The following is a 25,143-nucleotide window of genomic DNA, read 5'->3' on the forward strand; positions in this document are numbered from 1 at the left end:
GAACACTGCAGATGCTGGAAATCTGAAATACAAACAGATAATGCTAGAAACAAAAAGATTATATAACATCTGCAGTGAGGGAAGCAGAGCCAATGTTTCAGATGTGAGACCCTTTGTAGAACTGGCTGATTGTAACCTTCATTATGCATATCTGACTCCCACAGTCACTTTTAACTCCCTTGTTTTTCAAGTATCTCTCTACTTATAATTATGAGAAAATAATTGAGGTTAGAAATATATGGTTTTGATGAGGATCAGGATATGCTTTAGAAGTTGAAGAGGACACTAAACTTTTCTTTGGTCTTCCACTGTATGGGTATTGGAATCAATGATAACTGGCTGAGTTTATGGTGGGTACTGATGTTGTTGTTAATTCTAACCTGTATAGGAATAACCAGGGCCTTGGAGAAATCCAGACCTGATGGTAAAGAAATTTGTGTGCAGGCAGTGTATGCAATAATGCAAAAATCAAGCAGCTGGAAGAACTCAGCAGGCCATGCAGCACCTTTAGAGGGAAATAGACAGTCAGTGTTTCAGGTTGAGACCCTTCATATGCACTGAAGGAGTAGGAGTAGAAGGAAGATACGATGAGGGGAAAGTGTACGACTATAGGTGGGACCAGGTGAATGAGTCAGGTGGGGGAAGGAAGGGTGGAGATAGCGACAGAGGCTGGGAAGTGAATAGAACCAAACAAGGGCAAAGCATGGTGATGAGCAATGGATGAAAAAGTACTGGAAGGGTCCAATAAAAGAGGTGAATCACATTTTCAGGATCTTGACCAGAAAAATTTGGACCTGGTGAATCAACAATTCAGAACCTTCAGCTTACAAATACTGGTTATTGGAGTGAAGGACTAGGTCAGGGGTCAGCAACCTTTACCACTGAAAGAGCCACTTGGACCCGTTTCCCACAGAAAAGAAAACACTGGGAGCCGCAAAACCTGTTTGACATTTAAAATGAAATAACACTGCATACAACTTTTTGTTTTGCCTTTATGCTATGTATAAACAAACTATAATGTGTTGCATTTATGAAATTGATGAACTCCTGCAGAGAAAACGAAATTACATTTCTGCATGCAACAAAAACATTTTGAACTCCGAAAAAAAGACGTTGAAGGTTACTTTTAGGTAAAATACTCAACGTCTATTTGAGTCCTTCTTGTATTTATGAAAAACGCCAAACTTAAATTTGCCGCCAGCAGCAAACCAAAAATAACGTCAGCCAGCTGTCAACCTGAAAAATAAAAGGACTATTTCACTGAACAATGAAAACATATGAATATACGTAAAATAATAGGCAATTAAAATATTTATCATACTTGGTCAGGTTGACTCACACCTGACAATGCAGTCGTATTCAGTAGGGATGGATCGATGCTTAGGGGAGTGACCGGGAAGGATGATGTGTTTTTTTTCCTCTCTGAACTCACAGAAGCGTTTCCCAAACGATGTTTGCATTGCGATGATTGCAGAATGTAAATACTCCGAATTTATCATGTCGTGACATTGTTTGAACTCTCTCAAATTGGGGAAGTGAGACAATGTGCCTTTCTGTAAATCTCTGGCAAGCAACGTCAACTTGTGCTCGAATGCCAAAACATCCTCCAACATGTGCAGGGCTGTACCCCGTTGAAGAGCTGTGTTCAGCGTGTTCAGGTGCGCTGTCATGTCTACCATGAAGTGTAGCTTTTCCAGCCACTCTGGCTGTTCCAGCTCAGGAAAGTTGAGCCCTTTGCTGCCCAGGAAAGTTTTCACTTCTTCCAGACACGCGACAAAGCGTTTCAGCACCTCCCCTCTGGACAGCCAGCGATAAAAACACGTTGTAGCGGTGTGCTACACGCAGTCAGTAAACTGCAGTCAAAGATAGCTTTATTCGAACTAAACAGCCTTTTAAGCCTCCCTCAACCCGCCCCCCATGGGCGCGGATGCTGCAAAAGACACGTACTCACAAACCCCCGTAGGCTATCTCCCTTAGCCTGAACGCTGGCTAATTGTGAGCCGGTTCCAATGTGCCAGGAAATGGGTCGCCACAACGTCTTATTTAGATTGTACAAGATCACCATAATCTTCAAATTTAGATTTACATTTCAAAAACTAACAAACTAACATAAAATACATTTTAATTAAATACTGACCATGTAGCGGTGTGCTACACGCAGCGCTAAAATTACGACACGGAGTCGGTAACTGCAGTCGAAGGAAAAAACTTTATTCGAAATCTTCAGCCTCACTTTTAAGCCTCCCTCAACCTGCCCCCCATGGCGCAGAGGCTCCAAAGCTCTGTGCTCGCAAACCCCCGTAGGCTATCTAATTGTGAATCGGTTCGGATGTGCCAGGAAAAGGGTCGCCACAACCAATTATTTCCCAAAGCAACAGGGAGCCGCAGCACAGACGTAAAAGAGCCACATGTGGCTCCGGAGCCGCGGGTTGCCGACCCCCGGACTAGGTTGAGGGGGAAAAACATTACCTACCACCCTCTGGTCTTAAAACAGCAGTTCGCCACATGTCTGCTTTCAGTCTTAAAAGACGATTTATTAAAAATAAATCTATACTGCTTTTGTCCAATTGGTTTCTATTTCTTCTTTTGGAAACAATATTTACTTCATTAATCATCTCTGCCACCTCCTGAAAATTCCTTCAGGTTATTCAAACACCATTTGCTTTGAGCAGATCCACACTGGCTCTCCTTCATAAGCTTTGTCTTTGGCGGTCTATTAATGTGTTTCTGAAGGTCTTCCGCCACCCACGTTAAACTAAGTGGTCTTTGGTTGCCTGCTTTCCGTTTCATTTCATTTTTGAACAAAATGTAAATTTCCATACCATGGCATCTGGACATGATTGGGTAGTTATGTAAGTGCTTCTTAAACTCCACCCCCACTTCCCTCAGTAACCTAGGTTGGATCCCACCCAGCCTAATAGAACATTAGCAATTAAGTATCCTAAAATAGCATAGCAGTAAAACCATACAAAGTAACTTTCTCGACTCACTTTCTATGTAGGAAAGGCCGTTCTAAAGTCTATATTGACAACATCCACTGCCCTACCCTTCCTAATCCTCTTGGTTACTTCTTCAAAAAGCTCCAACAGATTTGTTTAAGAATCAGGTAGGGAATGGATTGTTTTAGACTGTTATACCATGTGATGATCAAAGTTAACTAGTAACGTTAATGTAAATAATCTTGTGGGAAAGAGTGATCACAATATAGAAGAATTTCAGATTTAATTTGAGACTGGTATAAATTAAATTGAAAGTTAAAGTCATAATTTTTAAACTTAAATGATCAAAATGGGAAGATAAGCAATCTAGGTGAGGCAGATTTGGAATTACCAAAAATATCCAAATGTTAACTTTGCAAATGTGCTCATTCTCTTCAGAAATAAAATCTTCATTGGAAAAGAGTAATAGAACAAAAGAGGTTTACAGACGGTGACAGAAACTGCTGTTGTGAGCCTGAGTATTGGCAGTGCGGTCTGTATGGAGTTTGCATGTGGTCACTGTGACCACATAGGTTTCCTCTCGATGCTCCAGTTCTCCCCACTCAGCAAGACATGTGGATTAGTAGGTTAATTGGCTGCGGTAAGCTGTCCCTCATGTATAGGTGAGTGGTAGAATCTGGGGGGAATACAAACAGAAATGAATCATTGAATGGGTGTTTGATGCTTTTTTGGATTCACTGGGCCAAAAGGACTGTTTTCTGTGCTTGATCTCTTTATGCCTCTTTCATCGTCACTCTTCAGCAACAATGTGAAGCTCTTGAACATTTTTGATTTCTTGTGATACCCATGAGAGATTCATTGGGGTCTCATTATTTCACACTTTGTTTCTGCTAATAGGCACTTGCAGATGGAACGATCTTGAACTGTCTGACATCACTTCACAAAGACAACACAGGCTATGATCTTAAACAGCTTTTTATTGGATCTGAAGGAACTCTTGGGATAGTCACAGCTGTGTCCATCTTGTGTCCAAGGAAGCCAACTTCTGTCAACGTAATTCTTCTGGGTAAAGTCAAGATAGATCATGTTTATCCAGAAAGCCTGGGAAGATGTTTTGATTTACTGGTTATAATATCTGCAGACTATATAACATTCTGATTTGGAAACATTATGTATGTTTTTCATTGCCTTTGATTCAAATCCCTTAAATCCTTTATAGCAGCTAAGTGTGTGTGACTTCGAATGAATGGCAGTGATTGTCAAATGCAGTTTGCCTCCAACTTTTTAAAGTGAAGTAATACACTTTGTAAAGGATCAGATAAAGTAATGAAGATCTGTGCAGTAAGCACGTGATATTGCAAAATAAATATGTTACCACAGTAAAATATATATGAAATCTTTATGAAGTATATATATACTCTATTTCCTTTATATTAGGAATATGAATAACTTATTTCCTCTATATTAGGAATACAAATAATTTATTTCCATACAAATATACACAATAATACTCTGTTCTGTGTCTCAAGGTTGTGACAACTTTGACAAACTCTTGGACGTATTCAAGGAAGCCAAAGGCATGTTGGGTGAAATTCTCTCTGCATTTGAGTTCATGGATTATGGGTGTAGAGAGATTGTCTACGAACATCTAAAACTGACAAATCCATTACGAGGTAAGATGGGAAAAGGGTGTAAAATAAGATTAACTGTAGGTTTCTCAATGGAGATCCTGGGTTTGTGAAACTAAATATTCCTGCAGTCATAACTATTGTTATGGTAGTTGGCTTCTGTCACAAATTGAAGAGCCTTAAATATGTTTAGACATTTGATAAGATCTCAGCCAATCACACTTGCTCTCCTGTTTAATTAAATGACATTATAGGATGATGGTGACAATAGTAACCACAACCTAAAGGAGCAATTTATTTCTTTTGGGCTGATGGTACTAGGATTTCAGAGCAAACGTGGTGAGTAACATTTGATGTTTTGTCTTTGCTTTTACTGGCAGTATGGTGAGTCTGCAGAGGTATCATAATTTCTCAGTTCACTTGACCTCGTATGAACTATATTCGTAACTGCAGCAACAGAATAACTTAGTTAATGCTGTCTGAATTTTAAAAATAACTTCTTTGGCCTAAATTACCAGGCTCCTTTTATTAATTCAGTTAATTTTATATAATTTTCCATAAACTACATAATTACATTTCATTTGTCATTATGATATAAAGTGGATCAAAATATTCTTACAAACCTTTTGCTGTACTTTTCGCCTTGCTTTTGTGACATTTGTATACATCTCTGTAAGATGCTTGTGTATGGTATTATTGTTATTTGTAATATTAAACCATAAGGCATAGGAGCACAATTAGGTCATTTGGCCCATTGAGTCTGTTCTGCCATTCTATCATGGCTGATTTATTATCCCTCTCAATCCCATTCTCCTACCTTCTCCCCATATCCTTTGACATCTTTACTAACGAAGAACCTGTCATCCTCCACTTTAAATATACACAATGACTTGGCCTCTACAGTCATCTGTGGCAATGAATTCCACAGATTCACCAGCCTCTGGGTATTCCTTCTCATCTCTGATTTAAAGGGATATCCCTCTATTCTGAGGCTGTGCCCTCTGGTCCTGACTCTCCTATTATAGGAAACATCCTCTCCACATCCACTCTATCTAGACCTTTCAATATTCTATAGGTTTCAATGAGGTCCCTCCGTATTCTTCTAAACCGTAGCAAAGACAGACCCAGAGCCGTCAAACATCCTCGTACATAAGCCCTGTCTTTTCCGGAATCATTATTGTGACCTTTTGCTAGATCTTCTCCAACGCCAGCACATAGCTAAGGGGCTCAGAATCGCCTGCAATCTTCCAGTGAGATGGCGACTGTTTAGTTGCTCCGAACTTCTGCTCCGTTATTCTTCTTATCTTTGCACTATATGTCTCCCTTCTTAAACCTTAGTTAGGTATTTTATTAGTTCTCTTTTACCTGCCTGCGAACACATCTATCTTATAATGGCTACCAAAAGTACTAAAACCGGGAAAAAGGAAACTTATACGGCTCTGCCAGCTGACATTCTTGCTGTTCTGGAACAATATCGACAAGATACTTTAATAGATTTTACAACTGAATTTATAACTTCTTTCAACCAGCTGAATGTCAAATTGGATCAGATTAATGCTAGAGTGGATGAGCATGCTGAACATTTATCTCTCATTGACGTAACTTCTGAAGATTTAAAACGCCGTGTTCAATATCTTGAAACTTTCTGCTCCAACCTAGAGGAGAAGAATAGTAAACTTTTTTCCAAAATGGTGGATCTTGAAAATCGGAGCAGACGTTGCAATCTACAAATTCTTGGTTTGCCAGAGGCCACTGAAAAGGGCTCTCCCGTTGAATTTTTTTCTAAGTTTCTCTGTGAGATTTTCGGGAAAGAATTTTTTCCGACTCCACCTGAGCTTGAAAGGGCACACAGGATCTATGTTCCTCGAGCAACTCTGGGTTCCATTCCACGGCCGATTATTTTATGCTTTCATCAATACCAGGTGAAAAACAGTTTGATGATGAAGGCACGCCGCAGAGGTACTTTTGCTTTTCAAAATACGGTCATTCTTTTTGTGGAGGATTTTGCCCCCCAGGTTCTGAAGATGTGTGCTGAGTTTAAAGGTGTAATGAAAGTGCTTTTTGATCGTGGATTCAGACCCTCTCCCCGAAATCCAGCCGATCTTCGAATTACGCTTACTACTGGAGATTATAAGTGGTTTAAATCAGTGAAGGAGGCTGAGGCGTTTGTTGGAAGTCTTCCAGCCACCTCGACTTCTTCGGAACCGGCCTGACCTTCTAAAATAGTTGATAAGTACTTCTCGAAGTAAAATTTTTTTTTCCGAACTCAGACTTTACTTGAATAATTCAGTCATTATCAATGGAAACTAAGGGCTGTAGTCAATCTCTCCCTGGACTTGATGCGTTTTTTATAAATAGATAATTTAAGTTTAATGTTTCCCTGCGAACTTTTAGATTTTACCTGTGTAATCTATTTTATTTTTGTATAACCTTATCTATAGAGAACTACAATTGTCTTTAACCTGTTTTGGAGGTTTGGAGTTTTTATGGAAGGCCTCCCTGTTGGTTGATTCATAGTTTAAGTTTTGCTTTTTTTCCTGTAAATGGTTGATAAGGACTCTCTTTGAATTTTGTAATTTCCTCCTTTTCTCCCTCCCTTTTTTTTCTTTTAATCTTTTATAATTTTTCGCGGGTAGAATTGCCTGCAATCTAATTTTTTTAGACAGTGTGTTTTAAACTCCCCCCCCCCCCCCCCCCACTTCAGTCGTTTCAAAGAATATTCAGTATGTACAGAAAATACACTATTTTAGATTCTTGTGCCTAGAATCTGGGCAATCCTGTCAAGGCTAGCATGTTGCACCGTACAATGAATTTCTCAAACAGCCTGACATTTATACATGTTGATCTTCATAGATACTTCAACAGTAAAGGTCCTGAATTGAGTATCAAGCGATTTATGTACCCAATGTACTAAATGTGAATTTGTGCTATACAGCCAGGGCTGTATAGTATCTTTTGAGGGAATCCACAGTTGTGTCTATGAATGAGGAGAACATTTTGCATGATGTACTATTCCATTGCTGTCTATTAGAAGCAGGTCAAATCAGAATCAGGTTTAGTATATCATGAAATTTGTTAACAGTGGCAGCAGTACGATGCAATACATGATAATGCAGGGAAGAGATAAGCAAATCAATTACATTAAATATTTATATGTGAATTAAATAGTTAAATTAAAAATCATGCAAAGAAATAATAACAGTGAGATAGTCTTCATGTGTTCAGTGTCCATGGGGGAGGGGATGAAGCTGTTCTGAATTTCTGAGTGTGTGCCTTTAGGCTTCTGTACCTCCTTGCTGACGGTAACAATGAGAAGAGGGCATGTCCTGGGTGATGGGGATCCTTAGTGATTGACATCCATCGTTCAAATGAAAACAGAAGATATAATTGATTACTGCAGAGAGCTCAATTAAGTGGAAATATACCAACAAAAAACTGAGGGAAAAAGTAATTCAGCCAGGGTATTACAGTGTAATAATTTCTCAGTAATAACAGTTAGCTGGCTGTTAATTGGTAGTTTTAAGGCACCCATCGATATTTGTGTGTACGTTAAATGTAAATTATCTGTCCATTTATATCTATCAATGCTCTTGGTAGACTTCACTGCACCACGTTTTCTCTCCACTCAGCGGTCTAGGTAGAGACCGAACAGTTGAAGCTTAATGTTCAGTTTATCATTCAGAGAGTTTAAAAAATCAAATTATACATACTTACGTAATTACACTCAACTTCTGTAGATGTACTGTGGAGAGCATTCTGACTGACCATCTGGTATGGGGGTGGGGGGGGGGGGGGTGGTTACTGCACAGGATTAAAGTAAGCTGCAGAAAATTGTAAAACTTGCCAGCTCCATCTTGGGTACCAGCTTCTGTAGTATCCAAGACATCTTCAAGGAGCAGTGCCTCAGAAAGTAGTTTGCCTCCCAGGTGCCAGGGAGTTTCAGATCGCATCCACAATATCCTGCAGTGGGAGGGAGAACAACCAGAGGTCATGGTACATATTGATACCAATGACATAGGTAGGAAAAGGGAAGAGGTCCTGAAAACAGACTACAGGAAGTTAGGAAGGAAGTTGAGAAGCAGGACCTCAAAGGTAGTAGTCTTGGGATTACTGCCTGTGCCACGTGACAGTGAGTATAGGAATAGAATGAGGCGGAGGATAAATGCATGGCTGAGGGATTGGAGCAGGGGACAGGGATTCAGATTTCTGGATCATTGAGACCTCTTTTGGGGCAGGTGTGACCTGTGCAAAAAGAAAGGGTTGCACTTGAATCCCAGGGGGACCAGTATCCTGGCGGGGAGGTTTGCTAAGGCTACTGGGGAAAGTTTAAACTAGAATTCTTAGGGGGTGGGAACCGAACTGAAGAGACTGGGGAAGAGGAGGTTAGCTCACAAATAGAGAAACCTTGTAGACAGTGCGAGAGGGAAGGTAGGCAGGTGATAGAGAAGGGACGCGCTCAGACCGAAGGCTTGAGATGTGTCTATTTTAATGCAAGGAGTGTTGTGAACAAAGTGGATGAGCTTAGAGCGTGGATCAGTACTTGGAGATATGATGTGGTGACCATTACAGTGACTTGGATGGCTCAGGGACAGGAATGGTTACTCCAAGTGCCAGGTTTTTGATGTTTCAGAAAGAACAGGGAGGGAGGCAAAAGAGGTTGGGGCGTGGCACTGTTGATCAGAGATAGCGTCACAGCTGCAGAAAAGGTGGACGTCATGGAGGGATTGTCAATGGAGTCTCTGTGGGTGGAGGTTAGGAACAGGAAGTGGTTAATGACTTTACTGGATGTTTTTTATAGGCCACCCAATAGTAACAGAGATATCGAGGAGCAGATAGGGAAACAAATCCAGAGTTGTCGAGATGGGAGATTTTAATTTCCCAAATATCGATTGGCTTCTCCCTAGATCAAGGGGTTTGGATGGGGTGGAGTTTGTTAGGTGTGTTCAGGAAGGTTCTTGACACAATATGTAAATAAGCCTACAAGAGGAGAGACTGTACTTGATTTGGTATTGGGAAATGAACCTGGTCAGGTGTCAGATCTCTCAGTGGGAGAACATTTTGGAGATAGTGATCATAATTCTATCTCCTTTACAATAGCATTGGAGAGAGATAAGAACAGACAAGTTAGAAAAGCGTTTAATTGGAGTAAGGGGAATTATGAGGCTATCAGGCAGGAAATTGGAAGCTTAAATTGGAAACAGATGGAAAAGGATCTAGGCGATTGTAGTACTGACTTGCAGCAGACTGAAAAGCTTGAGCATGTAGATATTAAGAGAGGATGTGCTGGAGCTTTTGGAAAGATCAAGTTGAATAAGTCGCCGGGACCAGATGGGATGTACCCCAGACTACCATGAGAGGAGAGGGAGGAGATTGCTGAGCCTCTGGCAATGATCTTTGCATCATAAATGGGGACAGGAGAGGTTCTGGAGGATTGGAGGGTTGCAAATGTTGTTCCTTTATTCAGGAAAAGGAGTAAAGATAGCCCAGCAAATTATAGACCAGTGAGTCTTACTTCAGTGGTTGGTAAGTTGATGGAGAAGATCCTGAGAGGCAGGATTTATGAACATTTGGAGAGGTATAATATGATTAGGAATAGCATGCCATACGAGCCTGATTGAATTTTTTGAGGATGTGGCTAAACACATTGATGAAGGAAGAGCAGTAGATGTATATGGATTTCAGCAAGGCATTTGATGAGGTATCCCGTGCAAGGCTTATTGAGCAAGTAAGGAGGCATGGGATCCAAGGGGATATTGTTTTGTGGATCCAGAACTGGTTTGGCCACAGAAGGCAAAGAGTGGTTGTAGATGGGTCATATTCCTCATGGAGGTCGGTCACCAGTGGTGTGCCTCAGGGATCTGTTCTAGGACTCTTACTCTTTGTGATTTTTATAAATGACCTTGATGAGGAAGTGGAGGGATGGGTTAGTAACTTTGCTGTTGACACAAAGGTTGGGTGTGTTGTGGATAGTGTGGAGGGCTGTCAGAGGTTACAGCGGGACATTGATAGGATACAAAACTGGGCTGAGAAGTGGTGGATGGTGTTCACAGATACGTGTGAAGTAGTTCATTTTGGTAGGTCAAATATGATGGCAGAATATAGTATTAATGGTAAGACTCTTTGCAGTGTGGAGGATATGAGGGAACTTGGGTCTGAGTCCATAGGACGCTCAAAGCAGCTGCGCAGATTGACTCTGTGGTTAAGAAGGCGTGCGGTGTATTGGCCTTCATTAATTGTGGAATTGAATTTAGGAGCCGAGAGGTAATGTTGCAGTTATATAGGACCCTGGTCAGACCCCACTTGGAGTACTGTGCTCAGTTCTGGTCGCCTCACTACAGGAAGGATGTGGAAGCCATAGAAAGGGTGCAGAAGAGATTTCCAAGGATGTTGCCTGGATTGGGGAGCATGACTTATGAAAACAGGTTGAGTGAACTTGGCCTTTTCTCCTTGGAGCGACAGAGGTTGAGAGGTGACCTGATAGAGGTGTCCGAGGGGTGATTGATAACTTCATGGCCTAAGGTAGAGGGAGTAAATTTTAGAAAACCTAGCACATTTATTTTTCAACATAGTCCCTTCCTACATTTACACACTTAGTCCAGCAGTCCTGGAGCATACAGATCCCTTCTTTGTAGAATTTGGTGTCTTGGACCTCCAGAAAATGGTCCACAGTAGGAGTGATTGATAAGTTCGTGACCTAAGGTAGAAGGAGATGATTAACTGATTTCAACTTTCTGCATAATCACTGAAAGAGTTGAACTGCATGTGCATGTAACAAGAGCTGTATAACTCAATTCTTTCTTATATTACCTCAGTGTACTATATATGGAGTGATTTGGCAGCACACAAAAGCTTTTCATTACATCCTGGTACATGTGACCATGATAAACCAATTTCAATTTCAATTCATTATTTACAAAAGAATCTGGAATTAGAAATACAATGTGAAAGTTTGTGAATGACATTAAATAGGGGTGTAACTAATAGGGAGAAAAGTGCCAATGTATGGAAGGTTATGAATAAACTTGTAGAATAAATGTATAACAGACAGATTTTAGCAAGAAGAATAAGGGAGTTAGATACTCAGTAAATGTCTAGATGGGACAGAGGATTACAGGATCTTTATATATAGTATCACAAATCATTAAAAGCAGCCACACAGCTTAACAAGGTTAAAAACAAACAGGCATGGAAGCTCAGGGAGAAAATGAAAATTGCAAAGTAGAGTAGTTATGCTAAACTTGTCTACAACCTCAGTTAGCCAAAACTTAACATACTCTGTACAGTTTCTAAAGTGCCAGTGATTGTTTCTTTATGTCAAATGTAAAAATACATTTTTTGGATTTAAAAAGTTGGCAATTCTGTTTGTAAGAGAAATTGGTATTGCACAGCAAAGCTTGAAAGTTTACCTTGCATTAATGGCTATAACTTTGCGTGCATGCGCGCATGCTTGTGTGTGTGTGTGTGTGTGTGTGCATGCGCACGCTTATTTGTACACAACTTCTGTGTCTGATATTCTCTATAATCAGAAGTATTTCTTTCTTACCTATTTTCATTAACAGAAACAACCTGTTTCTTTCTCCATTGATTTTCCACATTCTGTCTTCCCCTGAGTTGGACTTCAGTTCATTCTTGGTGCAGGTTTGCAGCAGCTGTTGTGTTAGATCCAGCCTCTGAACTTTGAAGGGGTGACAAATTTCAAACTATTCACAGAATTCAAATCATTAAATTCTGGTCTTTAGAAATGCCATTCTGATTTCTTGCTCTGCCATTTGAGCAAAGTTAAGTGTCCTACTTAAGATGGGTCAGCAGTCTCTCTTTGGCAGATTTCCACTGATCCCTGTGAATCCTGGGCAGAGATCCAGGGAAGACTGCTTGCTGCTGCTTTGTCCTGCATCCAGACTGACTCAGTTCGTGTGCCATCTCTGTTGGTTGTTGCTGAGAAAACTAAGAAGACCTTTGTTACTGTTGTGTATCAGTTGGAATGGTGTTTACAAAACTATGATTTGGAAGATTTATCAGCCATGTTTTGGCATTAAGTAGTTTGATGAATAAATTGCAGCTCTGCAGCTTTGCATGATAGGTCATCACACACCATTTTCAGTTCTCTTTGCCTTCATCCACTTTCATCCTTAAACTTGGTTCCATTGAGTTAAATAGAGCTGAATTTGAGAAACAGAGCACATCGTACAGTTGCTGTTATTTTGGTGCATTTACTGCTAGCTACAAAGGGTGACATTTCTACCAACTTATCCCCCTCAACAGCCTCCCTTCCCCTGCATATTTTAACTGAACATATTTCTTTTTATCCCTACTTCTTGCTATTTGATAATGTTACTGTGTTCTATTCACTCTCTTCCAGAGGGACCATTTTACATCTTGATAGAAACATCGGGAACCAATAATAATCATGATCAGGAAAAGCTTAATTGGTTCCTGGAGAAGATCATGAACTCTGGTCTGGTGACCGATGGCACTATAGCAACCGAGGAAAATAAGATAAAGGTAGAGTTCCTCTGGATCTCGACTCTGAAAAATAATGTATTTGTTCAAAATGGAAAGACTTAATCAGGCATCCAGCACAATTTGGCTGACTTTACTGATAATTATCAGGCCACTGCTAGTCTGGTATTGTTATGCTGTATGTGTATTATTTGAAATGCTTTATAAACTAGCCTAACAATATGGCATGGCATCTTCAAAAATTCTGAGGTAGATCTGTAATCACTGACTTATATGACATGCAATTTGTTATTTTGCAGCAATAATGTAGTGCAAAGATATAAAATTACTATAAAGTACAAAAATAAATTGTGCAAAAAAAAAGAGGTTGTACTGTGGGCCTTCAGGCTCCTGTATCTCCTCCCTGATGGTAGTAATGGAGAAAGGGCCTGTTGTAGGTGGTGAGGGTCCTTAGTAATGAATGTCACTTTCTCTCAAAGATGTCCTCCATGTCTTTTTGCAATTCTGAGGAGGTCTGAGTGAATCAATGGATATGGAAGGAAGGTCTGTGGTTCCAAATTGCGTTGGTTTTATATTGGATAAACGTGCAGATTTTGCAGTGAACAGATGAACTCCATGAAAATACAGACAGATTGAAAAATTATTAGGTACTCGGGAATGAAAATTAATAGTTCACGATTACCAGATTCACACAGTTGAACTGCCGAATGTAGGAACTCTGTGTGTGATTGGTAAAGTAGTTTAAACTGGTCTAAAAATTGATTGGAAGATATGAAGGCAGATAAAATCAAACCAGATGTGGGTAAAGTCAGCTTTACTGTTTTGAATTGTGATTTAGCAAAATGAATTGGAAACTGCTACTAGAGGATAAATCAGTTTTAGATCAGTGGTGGTTGATGGTATTTAGGAAGGAGATTCAAAGGGTTCACAGCTAAACAATTTTCAAAATAAGGAAGGTGGGACTGCTAGAGTTCCTTGAGGATGTGTCACGCCAGTGAACTGAGTTACATAGGCTTCTAGCTGCCTGTCACTTTAATGCACCATCCCACATCGAAACTAACACCTATGCTTTTTCCAGTGAAGCCCAATGTAAAGCTGGGGAACAGCAGTTCAGCTTCCTTCTCAGGACTCAACATGGAGTTCAGCAACTTCAGATGAACGTGCCTTTCTTAGTTGTTTCAGAGCCAGTCAAAGTTGAGGGTGTTGTCAATTATACAAAGGCATGTATACACAGGTACAATGAAAAACATACTTGTAATAACATCTGATGCACGTGTCGTTAGATACACAACATTCATATGATAAACATATATTTAACATGTTATATAAGCTAATACGAGAAAGAACGGAATTAGAACAAAAAAAGTTGTGCAAAGTGGTCATGGTGTGATATTCTTGAGCAGGATTATTGAGTTGAGTGGGTTTTGTGGTGTAATCACAGAGATGTGCAGCACAAAAGCAGGCCCTTTGGCCCATCTAGTCCATGCCAAAATCATTTTAATTGCTCTGGGACCTCTATCGCCTACCATCCAAGTACCTATCCGAACATTCCTTAAACATTGGAGTTGAGCTCACTTGCAGTAGCAGCTCATTCCACACTCTCAGCACCCTCTGAGTGAAGAGGTACCCCCTCATGTTCCTCTTTCACCCTTAACCCATGTCCTCTGGTTGTAGTCCTACCCAACCTCAGCTGAAAAAGCCAACTTGCATTTACTCTATCTATACCCCTCATTATTTTGCACACCTCTGTCAAATCTCCTCTCCATCTTCTGTGTTCCAAAGAATAAAGTCCTAACCTATTCCATCTTTCCTTATAACTCAGGTCCTCCAGACCTGGCAACATCCTTGTAAATTTTCTCTGTGCTCTTTCAACCTTGGTTACATCTTCAATCAAGTGTAGGTAGGTGACCAAAACTGCACACAATACTCCAACTTAGGCCTCACCAACGTCTTATGCAAACTCAACATAACATCCCATCTTCTGTACTCAGTGCATTGATTTAGGAAGGCCAATGTGCCAGAAGCTTTCTTTACAACCCTATCTACCTGTGACCTCACTCTCATTGAATTATGGACCTGTATTCCCAGATCCCTTCGTCCTACCACACTCCTCAGTGCCCTGTATAAGACCTGCCCTGGGTAGTCCTACTGAAGTGTAAAGCCTCGCACTTACCTGCATCTGCCATTTTTAACTCATTTATCCAGCTGGTCCAGATCCTGCTGCAAGCCATGATACCCTTCCTCACTGTCTACTACACCCCCAATCTTGGTGTTATCTGCAAATTTGCTGATCCAGTTAACCACATGATCATCCAGATCATTGACATAGATGACAAACAGCAACAGACCCAACACCAATCCCTACAGCCCACCACTAGTCACAGGCCTCCAGTCAGAGAGGCAACCATCTACAGCTTTCTGGCTCTCCCTCAAAGCCAATGTCTAATCCAATTTACTACCTCATCTTGAATGCTGAGCGACAGAATCTTCTTGACCAATCTCCCATGCAGGACCTTGTCAAATGCCTTACTAAAGTCCATGTAGACAACATCCACTCCCTTGCCTTCATCCACTTTCCTGGCAATTTCCTGGAAAACTCTTTAAGATTGGTTAGATGACTAATCACACATGAAGCCATGCTGACTATCCTTAATCTATCCAAATAATCTAAAGTCTATCCAAATACTTACACATCCAGTCCCTTAGAATACCTTCCAATAACTTCCCCCCACTGATGTCAGACTCATTGGCTTATAATTTCCTGACATGTTTAGAGCCTTTTTAAACAATGGAACATTGGCTATCCTCCACTCCTCTGGTACCTCTCCTGTTGCTAAGGTTGATTTATATATTTTTGCTAAGGCCCTGGCAATTTCTGCATTTGCCTCCAATAGGGTTCAAGGGAACACCTTGTCAGAGCCTGGGGATTTATCCACCGGATTTGCCTCAGGATAGCAAATGCCTCCTCCTCTGTAATCTGTACAGGGTCCATGAAGTTGATGCTGCTTTGCCTCACTTCTATAGACTCTGTCTCCTTCTCCTGAAAAAAAAAATTAAGATCTCCCCCACCTGTTTTTGCTCCTTACATGGATTACTATTCTGATCTTCTGGGGACCAATTTTGTCCCTTGCAATCCTTTTGCTCTTACCATATCTGTAGAATCCCTTAGGATTCTCTTTCACCCGATCTGCTAGAGCAACCTCATACCTTCTTTCAGCCCTCCTGATTTCTTTCTTAAGTGTCCTCATGCATATTCTTGCATTTCTATAAGCACCTCATTTGTTCCTACCTGCCTATATTGCTTATCCTCTTTGTGCCTTTGGTGTATCAGATGGCAACCTTGTCATTTTTTTTTAGCATTTGTCAGTTTTTTACAAGTCCAAGTTGCTAGATTGACACGCAACCCAGCACGAATGGAAAGCGAACAAGGAGCTGGCCAGTTTCGAACCTGAAACCATTCGCCTTGAAGTCCGGGTGGATGCCTCTACACCACCAGCCAGCATTGCATCTCCTTTTTTCTCTTAACCAGGGCCTCAAAATCATGAAAACCAAGGTCCTCTTTACTTGTTATCTTTACCTTTTATTATGACAAGCACATTCAAGCTTTGTACTCGCAAAATTTCACTTTTAAAAGCCTCTCACTTATCAAGTACACCTTTGTCAAAAAATAGCCTGTCCCAATCCACATTTGCCAGATCTGTTCTAATACTATACCATCAAAATTGGCATTTCTCCATTTTGGAATCTCAACCGGTGGACCAGATCTATCTTTATGCGTATTTACTTTGAAACTAATGACATTGTGGTTACTAGATGCAAAGTGTTCCCCTACATAAACTTCTGTCACCTGCCCTGTCTCATTCCCTAATAGCAAATCCAGTATTGCATGTTCTGTTGGGACTTCTGTGTACTGATTAAGGAAACTTGCTTGAACCCATTTGACAAACACTATCCCATCTGGTCTTTTTACAGTATGGGATTCCCACTCAATATGTGGCAAGTTGTAATCACCTACTGTAACAACTTTGCATGTCTTGCATCAGCCTGTGATCCCTCTACAAATTTGTTTCTCTAAATCCCTTGAACTGCTGGGTGATCTATAATATAGCCCCATTAACATGGTCGTACCTTTCTTATTTCTCAGTTCTACCCATAACATTACACTAGATAAGTTCTTTGGTCTGTCCTGATGGAGCACTGCCGTGACATGTTCCCTAACTAGTAATGCCACCCCTCCCACTTTAATCCCTCCCATACTTTCACATCTAAAACAATGGAACTTTGGAATATTCAGCTGCCAGTCCTGCCCCTCCTGCAGCCAAGTCTCACCTGTGGGTACAATGTCGTAATTCCAGGTGTTGATCCATGCTCTGAGCTCATCCGCCTTATTGTGATACTTCTTGCATTGAAATATAGGCAGCTCAGGATACTAGTTGCACCATGCTCAATCTTTGGGATCCTGACTTTGGTCTTTATGTTCTGAATGGTAGGGGTTCCCAGCTTGGGGTCCATGAACCCCTTGCTTAATGGCATTGGTCCATGACATAAAAAAAAGGTTGGATACCCTTAGTCTAGAGGTTTTCTGGAGAGTTTGAGTGCAGTTCATTGTTTTCAAATGTAGCCAAATTTCAGGAATTGCTTGTCTAGTACTGAGATGCAGCAAGTTCCTCCATCCAGACACTGTCAAGATTGTCTTTATTCCGTGTATCCACGGAATCCAATTATTTTGTCATATTAGAGCTTCAGACCATATCTTCTCCACAACTTCACTTGACCCCACTGTTGCCTCATGTACTTCTGAAACCTCTATCATCTGTACTATTGACCATTCTGATGCACTTTGTTGCTAAGTCGTAGAACCATACAGAATACAAACGGGCTCTTCAGTGTACCGTTCTATGCTGACTGACAAATCCCACTTACTAGCACTTGGCCCATAGCCTTGGCAATTCAAGGGCGCTGCAGATGCTGCTTAAGTATTGTGAGCGTACCTGTCTCAACCAGTGAATCAGCAGTCGTGTTCCACTTTCCAGCCACATTATAACTAAAGCAAGATTTTGGATGTCAGCTGTCACAGATAAAACAAAGAGTATAATTTTAGTTCCAGCCAGTTGGGAAGCAGGTTGCCATCACACTCCCAAGCAGTCTTTGTCTTCAATGGAGTAACAATAACCTTTAAGCAGATTATGTTGAAGTTGCTTCTACATTGTTTATCTGCTTGCTCAGTCCACTAAGTCTTGAGGTAGCATTTTCAGTAAAGGACTCAGCAGCACAGTTATGTGTGAGTTCTGGGACTGGAGTGAACCTTCACTTAATAGATTGCCTAAACCCTGCAATATCAGAGTAAACTAGAGACTGAGTTCAAGTAAGACTCAATGCCAGCCCGGTGTAAGTTGTGGAAATTTCTCAGTCTCCTACATTTCACGTTTTGATTAATACAGATCCAGCTCCTTACTGTAGTATCTCTGCATCTCTCAAGATCTGTCTTAGACCCAGCATGTTGATGTAGTTACAAAGAAGACTCAACAACAGCTATATTTCATTAGGAGTTTCAGGAGGCTTGGTATGTCACCAAAGACACTCGCAAATTTCTACAGATGTACCATGGAAAGCATTCTAATTGGCTGTTTCACCCTCTGTTAAGGTGGGGAGGGGGCTACTGCACAGGATTAAAATAAGCTGCAGCAAGTTGTAAACTTTGTCAGCTCCATCATGGGCACTAGCCTCCCCAGCATCCGGGACATCTTCAAGGACCGATGTCTTAAAGAGGCAGCATCCATTGTTAAGGACCCCCGTCACCCAGGACATGCCCTCTTTTCATTCTGCCATCAGGGAGGAGGTACAGGAGCCTGAAGAGACACACTTCAGGACCAGCTTCTCCTCTGCCATCAGATTTATGATTGAACATTGAACCCATGAACACTACCTCACTACTTTTTTTTTCTGTTTTTGCATTACTTATTTCATTTAACTTTATATATTTACTGCAATTCACAATTTTTATTCTTATGTATTGCAATGTTCTGCTGCTACAAAACAATATATTCCATGACATTTGCCAGTGATATTGAACCTGATTCTGATTAATATGTATTGAAGTTCTCTCAGTTTGATCTGTAAATTGGTAGAGGAACTAAATATGCCATTGAGATACAATCAATGTGGTGCTTTATGCAGAAACATGATATTCAGCCTATTGCAGCTGTGCCATTGCGAGCACATTACAGTCATACTTTGTCGACGGACTAACAGCTGTGACTGAGGACAGTACCACTAGACGTGAGATGCAAAGCAGTCTGAAGAGTTTGTTCCTCCATTTAGGCAATCTGGGCTCTGCGGGAACGGATCACCGAGGCACTGGTTCGTGATGGCTATGTATATAAATATGACCTCTCATTGCCACTGGAGAAAATCTACGCGATCGTCACTGATATGAAGAGGAGACTGGGGGAGAGGGCGAAGCGTGTCGTTGGCTACGGGCACCTAGGTGAGACTCATTGATGTGCTGCCAATCTGGAAGCACAAGGCTTTGGCACCTCAGTAACCCAAGATTGGTTTAAATTCTAGTTTTGCTCTATTCCTCCAATGCAGATAAAGCTCATCCTGGGGCATTGGCATTTCATTCCAACATATGCTTAAAGTGGTAGTGTAGGCATTTAAAGGCAAGGCACAATGTCAACAATATTTAAAACTGTCATTTCAATATTTTTTCTCTCCGTAGGTGATGGAAACTTGCATCTGAATATTGTATCTCAAGCACAAGATCAGCTGCTTCTAGATTACATTGAGCCCTACTTGTATGAATGGACAGCTCAGCATTATGGAAGCATCAGTGCTGAGCATGGCTTGGGCTTTAAGAAGAAAGACTTGATTTATTTCAGTAAGCCCAGGGAGGCAGTGCAGATTATGCAGCAAATGAAAACAATTCTGGATCCAAGGGGGATTTTAAATCCTTATAAAACCCTGCCGTCCTCCAGCCAGTGAAATCATGTCACTAGGTATTTTACCTGCAAATTCTAATAATTGGTTATGCTTATATTTGATATCTTGATCGTATGTTTATGGTTATCAAGGTGGGAAATATTTGCTGGACCACATGTAACTCAGTTAGACACACAGTAAAGCTCCCTTCACTCTCACAAGTTGTTGCAGTAAGCTCACAGCTCTGTTGGTTGTTACTTTATGTATAACCATCCTTGGAACAGTGCTTTGTTGATCTGTTCCTGCAGAACCCAGGGAAGAACAAATTCACTACCTCTGTTGTTCAACTAATAAGCTCTGTCATTCTAACATAACATTTCCATTTAAAGCAAAAAAAGGAATCTGTTTCTATAGACATGAAGATGTTTGACTGGCTGAGTTCTTTCAACATTTCTATTTTTCTTTGTGTTTATTTTATGTTTTTATGGGCTTTGTGTTGGTTATATTATGGTTTTGCTGAGGGACTGCTTGTCAAAGTGGATTTAATTTAACACCAGGCTTGCATGAGGCTCCATTGACAATGCACTTTGGCATATGCAGGTTCTGGAACTGGGTACTTGCTTTATATGAAAACAGCTGCTTGAAACATTCAGCAGGTCAGGCAGCATCTGTGGAAAGAGAACCAATTAACATTTCATGTCCAGGTCCTTTACAAGTCTGCATAAAGATGGCAATGGGGTATGGATCCATGGTGACAATCGTTCCTCAACACAAGATGCTGGAAATTTTGACAAATGCCTAGAAAATGTTGGAGGAGCTCGGCAAATCAGGCATCGTGTATGGAGTGGAATCAACAGTCGATGTTTAGGACTGAGACTGTTCAACAGGATAATGAAGGTCTCAGCCCAGATATAGACTGTCCATTCCCCTCTCTGGGTGCTGCTGTGTTGTGTTTGATGACCTGTCCTTGGCGTGAATGCATTTGTCCTTTGGACCCAGGGTTCTGAGTGGTAAGTGGTGCAGGTAGAGACAGAGACACAGTACTGCCACACAGCTTCGGTTTAATTCTGACCTCGGGTGCTGTCTGTATGGAGTTTGCACATTTCCCTTGTGGTTGGGTTAATTGGCATCTGTAAATCATCTCTAGTGTAAGTCGATGGTGAATCAATCAGGCTGGAATTGAGAGGCATGTGAAAGGGGAACTGAGTGGGAAAATAGTAGACTGAGAGGCAACATAGACCTGACAGCAGTGTGGCTGCCTTCTGTGTGTGAGAAATGTCGAAGTCTGGGCTCCTGCTCTGGACTGTACATTCTGGAGCTCTGCTGTTCTGAGTCAACTTACAAAGTTTTTCTTCCAGTGCTCCTCCTCATTGCCTCTTCCTGATGAAGCTGCAGCTCAACGATTCGGGAACAACTTCTCCCCCTCTGCTGTCAGATTTTTAAAGTGTACATGAATCATAGAACTCTGCCTTGCTGGTTTTTTTTGTATTATTTATTTATTTACACTTGTAATTTGTTATGTCTTTGCACTGTGCTAGTGCCACAAAACAATTTTACATCATATGTCAATGATACTAAACCTGATTCTATTGAATTTGCCAACTTTTGCTTTCTGATGGAGTTGGCTGAGGAGAACACCAGTTGGATGTTCAGATAAGGCTGGGAGGGAGAAAACTGCAGGGGCTTCAACCTTCCCAAACATTATGATCTTCGGATTTGTGTAAGTGGGTAGATCAGCAAAATTGTTATGACTGGAATTTAAACAGCAGGGGAGTATACCAAATTATGAGGAGCTTATATAGACCAGTGGTAGGAAACATTTCCCCGTAAGAGAGGCATCTAAAGCTAGAGGGCATAGGTTCAGGGGAGGGGTAAAAGGTTTAGAAGAGAGTTGTGTGGAGGCAGAAACTCTCACAACATTTATGGATCAAGATGAGCTCTTGAATCATCAAGGTATAGAAGGCTGTGGACCAACTATTGGTAAATGAGAGAATTATAACTGGGTACCCTGTTTATTATTACCATGTGCACTATTTACTCCAAGTTTCATGCAGACGAGGAATGTAATTGCACTCCAGTATATACGACGAGACTAATCTAATCTAATACTTGATATCAGTATGCATGTGGTGAGTCAAAGGGTCTCCTTCTGTGCTGTATAACCTCAGCAAAATCTCTCAGGGTAATTAAACACTATGTTGGTAGTAGTTCAGGTTGAGGAGTAAATTGAATATGTATATTCTCTTTATTTTCATAATAATTTGGTAACAAATTAAAATGATTATGCGTGACTTTAATCATATTCTGTGTTTTACTGACTATGGGGAAAAGGATCTTATTAGTAATTTTCTTAAGTCTTAAAATATTCCATAACTTCTACCATTGGTTTAAGTACCTTGCTCTCTTCTGTCCTTCACACGTTTTTAGTTAAATCCTCACTTCCTGTTGTCCATGGCCAAGGAGTCTTCCCCTTTCTTCCTAAGCTTTTTGCCATAAATTCTGTCCTTTCTGAGTTCAATCTTTCAATTCCCCAGTCACTCAATCTGATTTCAGCAAATGTGCTGTCTTCTCTTGATGTTATATATCTTATAGGCTCCCAGAACTTGTCTTGCATCCATTCAGAGCTGTTCTACACCTGCAGTTCAATTCCTTAAAATGCTACCTCTGATCGCTTTCTCGTTTTCCTTGTCACCATCTCATTATTGTTTCTCTGCCAACAAAAACAATCTTCTTCTCAGGATCCTTAGAACATGAGCCTCATTCCCTCAACTCCCTGACTTCCAGTCCCATAACAACTTGGGAGTTATTTGTATGCTTTTTATCCTTCTTTCCAAAATAACTGTCAGTGTTTCCCCTTCGCTATTGTCTCATTTCAGCCTCTCACATAGCAAGATGCTGCACCTCAGTAGGGCAGACGCAAGGAAACAGTATGCTATTAAGGGCAAATTCCTTAACAGTGACGCTGAGCAGAGAGATCTTGAGGTCCAAGTTCATTGCTCCTTGAAAGTGACTACACAGGTCGAGAAGGTGGTTAAGAGGCTGATGGAATGCTTGCTTTTATTAGTCGAGGCAGTGAGTTCAAAAGTCAAGAGGTTATGTTGTAACTTCATAAAACTCGGGTTAGGCCACATCTGGAGTATTGTGTCCAGTTCTAGTTGCTGCACCACATTGAGGCTTTGGAGAGGGTGCAGAAGGGGTTTACCTGGATGCTGCCTGGTTTTCTCTGGAGAGGCAGAGGGGAGATCTGATAGAGGTTTATAAGATTATAAGAGGCATAGAACAAGTGGGTAGAGAATATATAGTTCTCAGGGTTGAAATATCTAATACCTGAGAGCATACATTGAAGGTGAGAGGGGGTAGTTTCAAGGGGGATGTGAGGGGCAAGATTTTTTACTCAAATGTGCCACCTGCTATGGTGGTAGAGGCAAATTCATTAGGGCTTTTAAGAGGCATTTGGATCGGCACATGGATGTTAGGAAGATGGAGGAATGAGTATTTAGGTGTTTTGCTTTTTAGCTGGCTCATCACAACATTGTGGGCCGAATAGCCTATTCCTGTACTGTACTCTTTTATGTTCTACATTCTTGAAAACGGAGCTGTGTAGACAGCATCACAAAGGAGAAAATCTTCAGATGCTGGAAATCTGAGCAACACACACAAAATGCTGGAGGAACTCAACAGGCCAATTTATATTCTATGGAAAAAAGCACAGTTAATGTTTCAGGCTGAAACCCTTTGGCAGGACTGGAGGAGAAAAGCTGAGGAGTAGATTTAAAAGGTGGGGAGCAGAGAGAGAAACGCCGGGCGATAGGTGAAACTTGGAGGGAGAGGGATGAAGCAAAAAGCTGGGAAGTTGATTTGGTGAAAGAGACAGAAGGCCATGGAATAAAAAAAAAAGGGCAGGAGCACCAGAGGGAGGTGATAGGCAGGCAAGGAGTTAACATGGGGGGAGGGGAAGGGGTGGAAATGGTGCTGGGGGCCTTTACTGGATGACTGAGAAATCAATATTCATGCCATCAAGTTGGAGGCTACCCATATGCAATATAAGGTATTGTTCCTCCAACCTAAATGTGGCCTTATTCTGACTGGAGGAGGCCATTGATGGACATGCCAGAATGGGAATGGGAAGCGGAATTAAAATGGGAGGCCACTGGGAGATCCCACTTCTGGCGAATGGAGCGTAGCTGCTAGGCAAAGCAGTCTCCCAATCTACGTCGGGTCTCACCGATATACATGAGGCCACACCGGGAGCACCGAACACAGTATATGATCCCAACAGACTCACAGGTGAAGTGTCGCCTCACTTGGAAGGACTGTTTAGGGCCCTGAATGGTAGTGAGGGAGGAGGTGTAGGGGAAAGTGTAGCACTTGTTCCGCTTTCAAAGATAAGTGCCAATAGGGAAATAAGTGGCGAGGGATGAATGGGCAAGGGATCGCATAGGGAATGATCCCTGTGGATCGCAGGAAGTTAGGGTGGGGGAGGGGACAGGGAAAATGCGTTTGGTGGTGAGATCCAGTTGGAAGTGGCAGAAGCTTTGGAGAATTTAGTGCTGGACGCAGAAGCTGGTGGGGTGGTAGTTGAGGACAATTGGAACCCTATCCCTGGTTGAGTGGCGGGAGGATGGGGAGGATGATGAGTTTCTCCAGCATCAGGCTGCATATCAATTCTAACCAACTGCTACTGGTTTTGAGTCCTGTTGTACTTAGCATAGGCATCGTTAGAACAGAGGCTGACAATAGAAAGTTCAGTCTCGGGGTAAGATGGAGGATTAAAGGAACTGGAGACTGGACCGAACACAGGTGCTTTGCAAAGCAGTCTCCCAATCAGTATCTGGTTTTTCTAAAGTTGAGGCGACCACACGGTGAGCACTGAATATAACAATACTGAATTGTTAACCCCACAATGAATTGCTTGGAAAGTAATTGGTGGAAGTCCGAGAGAGAACGATCATTTCAGGATGATGAAATATGAGAAAGTATTTCTCTGGTGGAATCCTGTTGAAGATGTAAATTGTATACCTAGTACGTTTAATTCATTGTGGAAGGAAAGTGAGGACAGATGTAATTGAGGTGGAGAATGGAAATTACCTACAGCACAGCCTGTAGCCGGCACCCTCGGTTCTGAAGAAGTTTGGATAGCGCCTTTACTTGAGCGAACTGCAAATGAGAAACATTGAAACATTCACCTTCGGGGC

The 25,143-nt window shown here is 41.3% G+C and overlaps 1 protein-coding gene across 2 annotated transcripts in view; it reads left to right on the forward strand.

The window, feature by feature from the left end:
- The window catches only part of d2hgdh (D-2-hydroxyglutarate dehydrogenase), a 34,060-nt gene extending 11,815 nt beyond the window's left edge, over positions 1-22,245 (forward strand). For both annotated transcript variants that reach the window (XM_059951129.1, XM_059951135.1), the window contains 5 exons: positions 3,837-4,005; positions 4,469-4,612; positions 12,927-13,069; positions 19,349-19,514; positions 19,749-22,245. In XM_059951129.1, coding sequence (XP_059807112.1) covers positions 3,837-4,005; positions 4,469-4,612; positions 12,927-13,069; positions 19,349-19,514; positions 19,749-20,011 — 885 coding nt within the window. In that variant the 3' untranslated portion in view covers positions 20,012-22,245. The remainder of the gene's footprint in view (positions 1-3,836; positions 4,006-4,468; positions 4,613-12,926; positions 13,070-19,348; positions 19,515-19,748) is intronic.
- The last annotated feature ends 2,898 nt before the right edge of the window (positions 22,246-25,143 follow it).

The sequence above is a fragment of the Hypanus sabinus genome, chromosome 2, assembly GCF_030144855.1.
Source record: "Hypanus sabinus isolate sHypSab1 chromosome 2, sHypSab1.hap1, whole genome shotgun sequence".
NCBI lineage: Eukaryota > Metazoa > Chordata > Chondrichthyes > Myliobatiformes > Dasyatidae > Hypanus > Hypanus sabinus.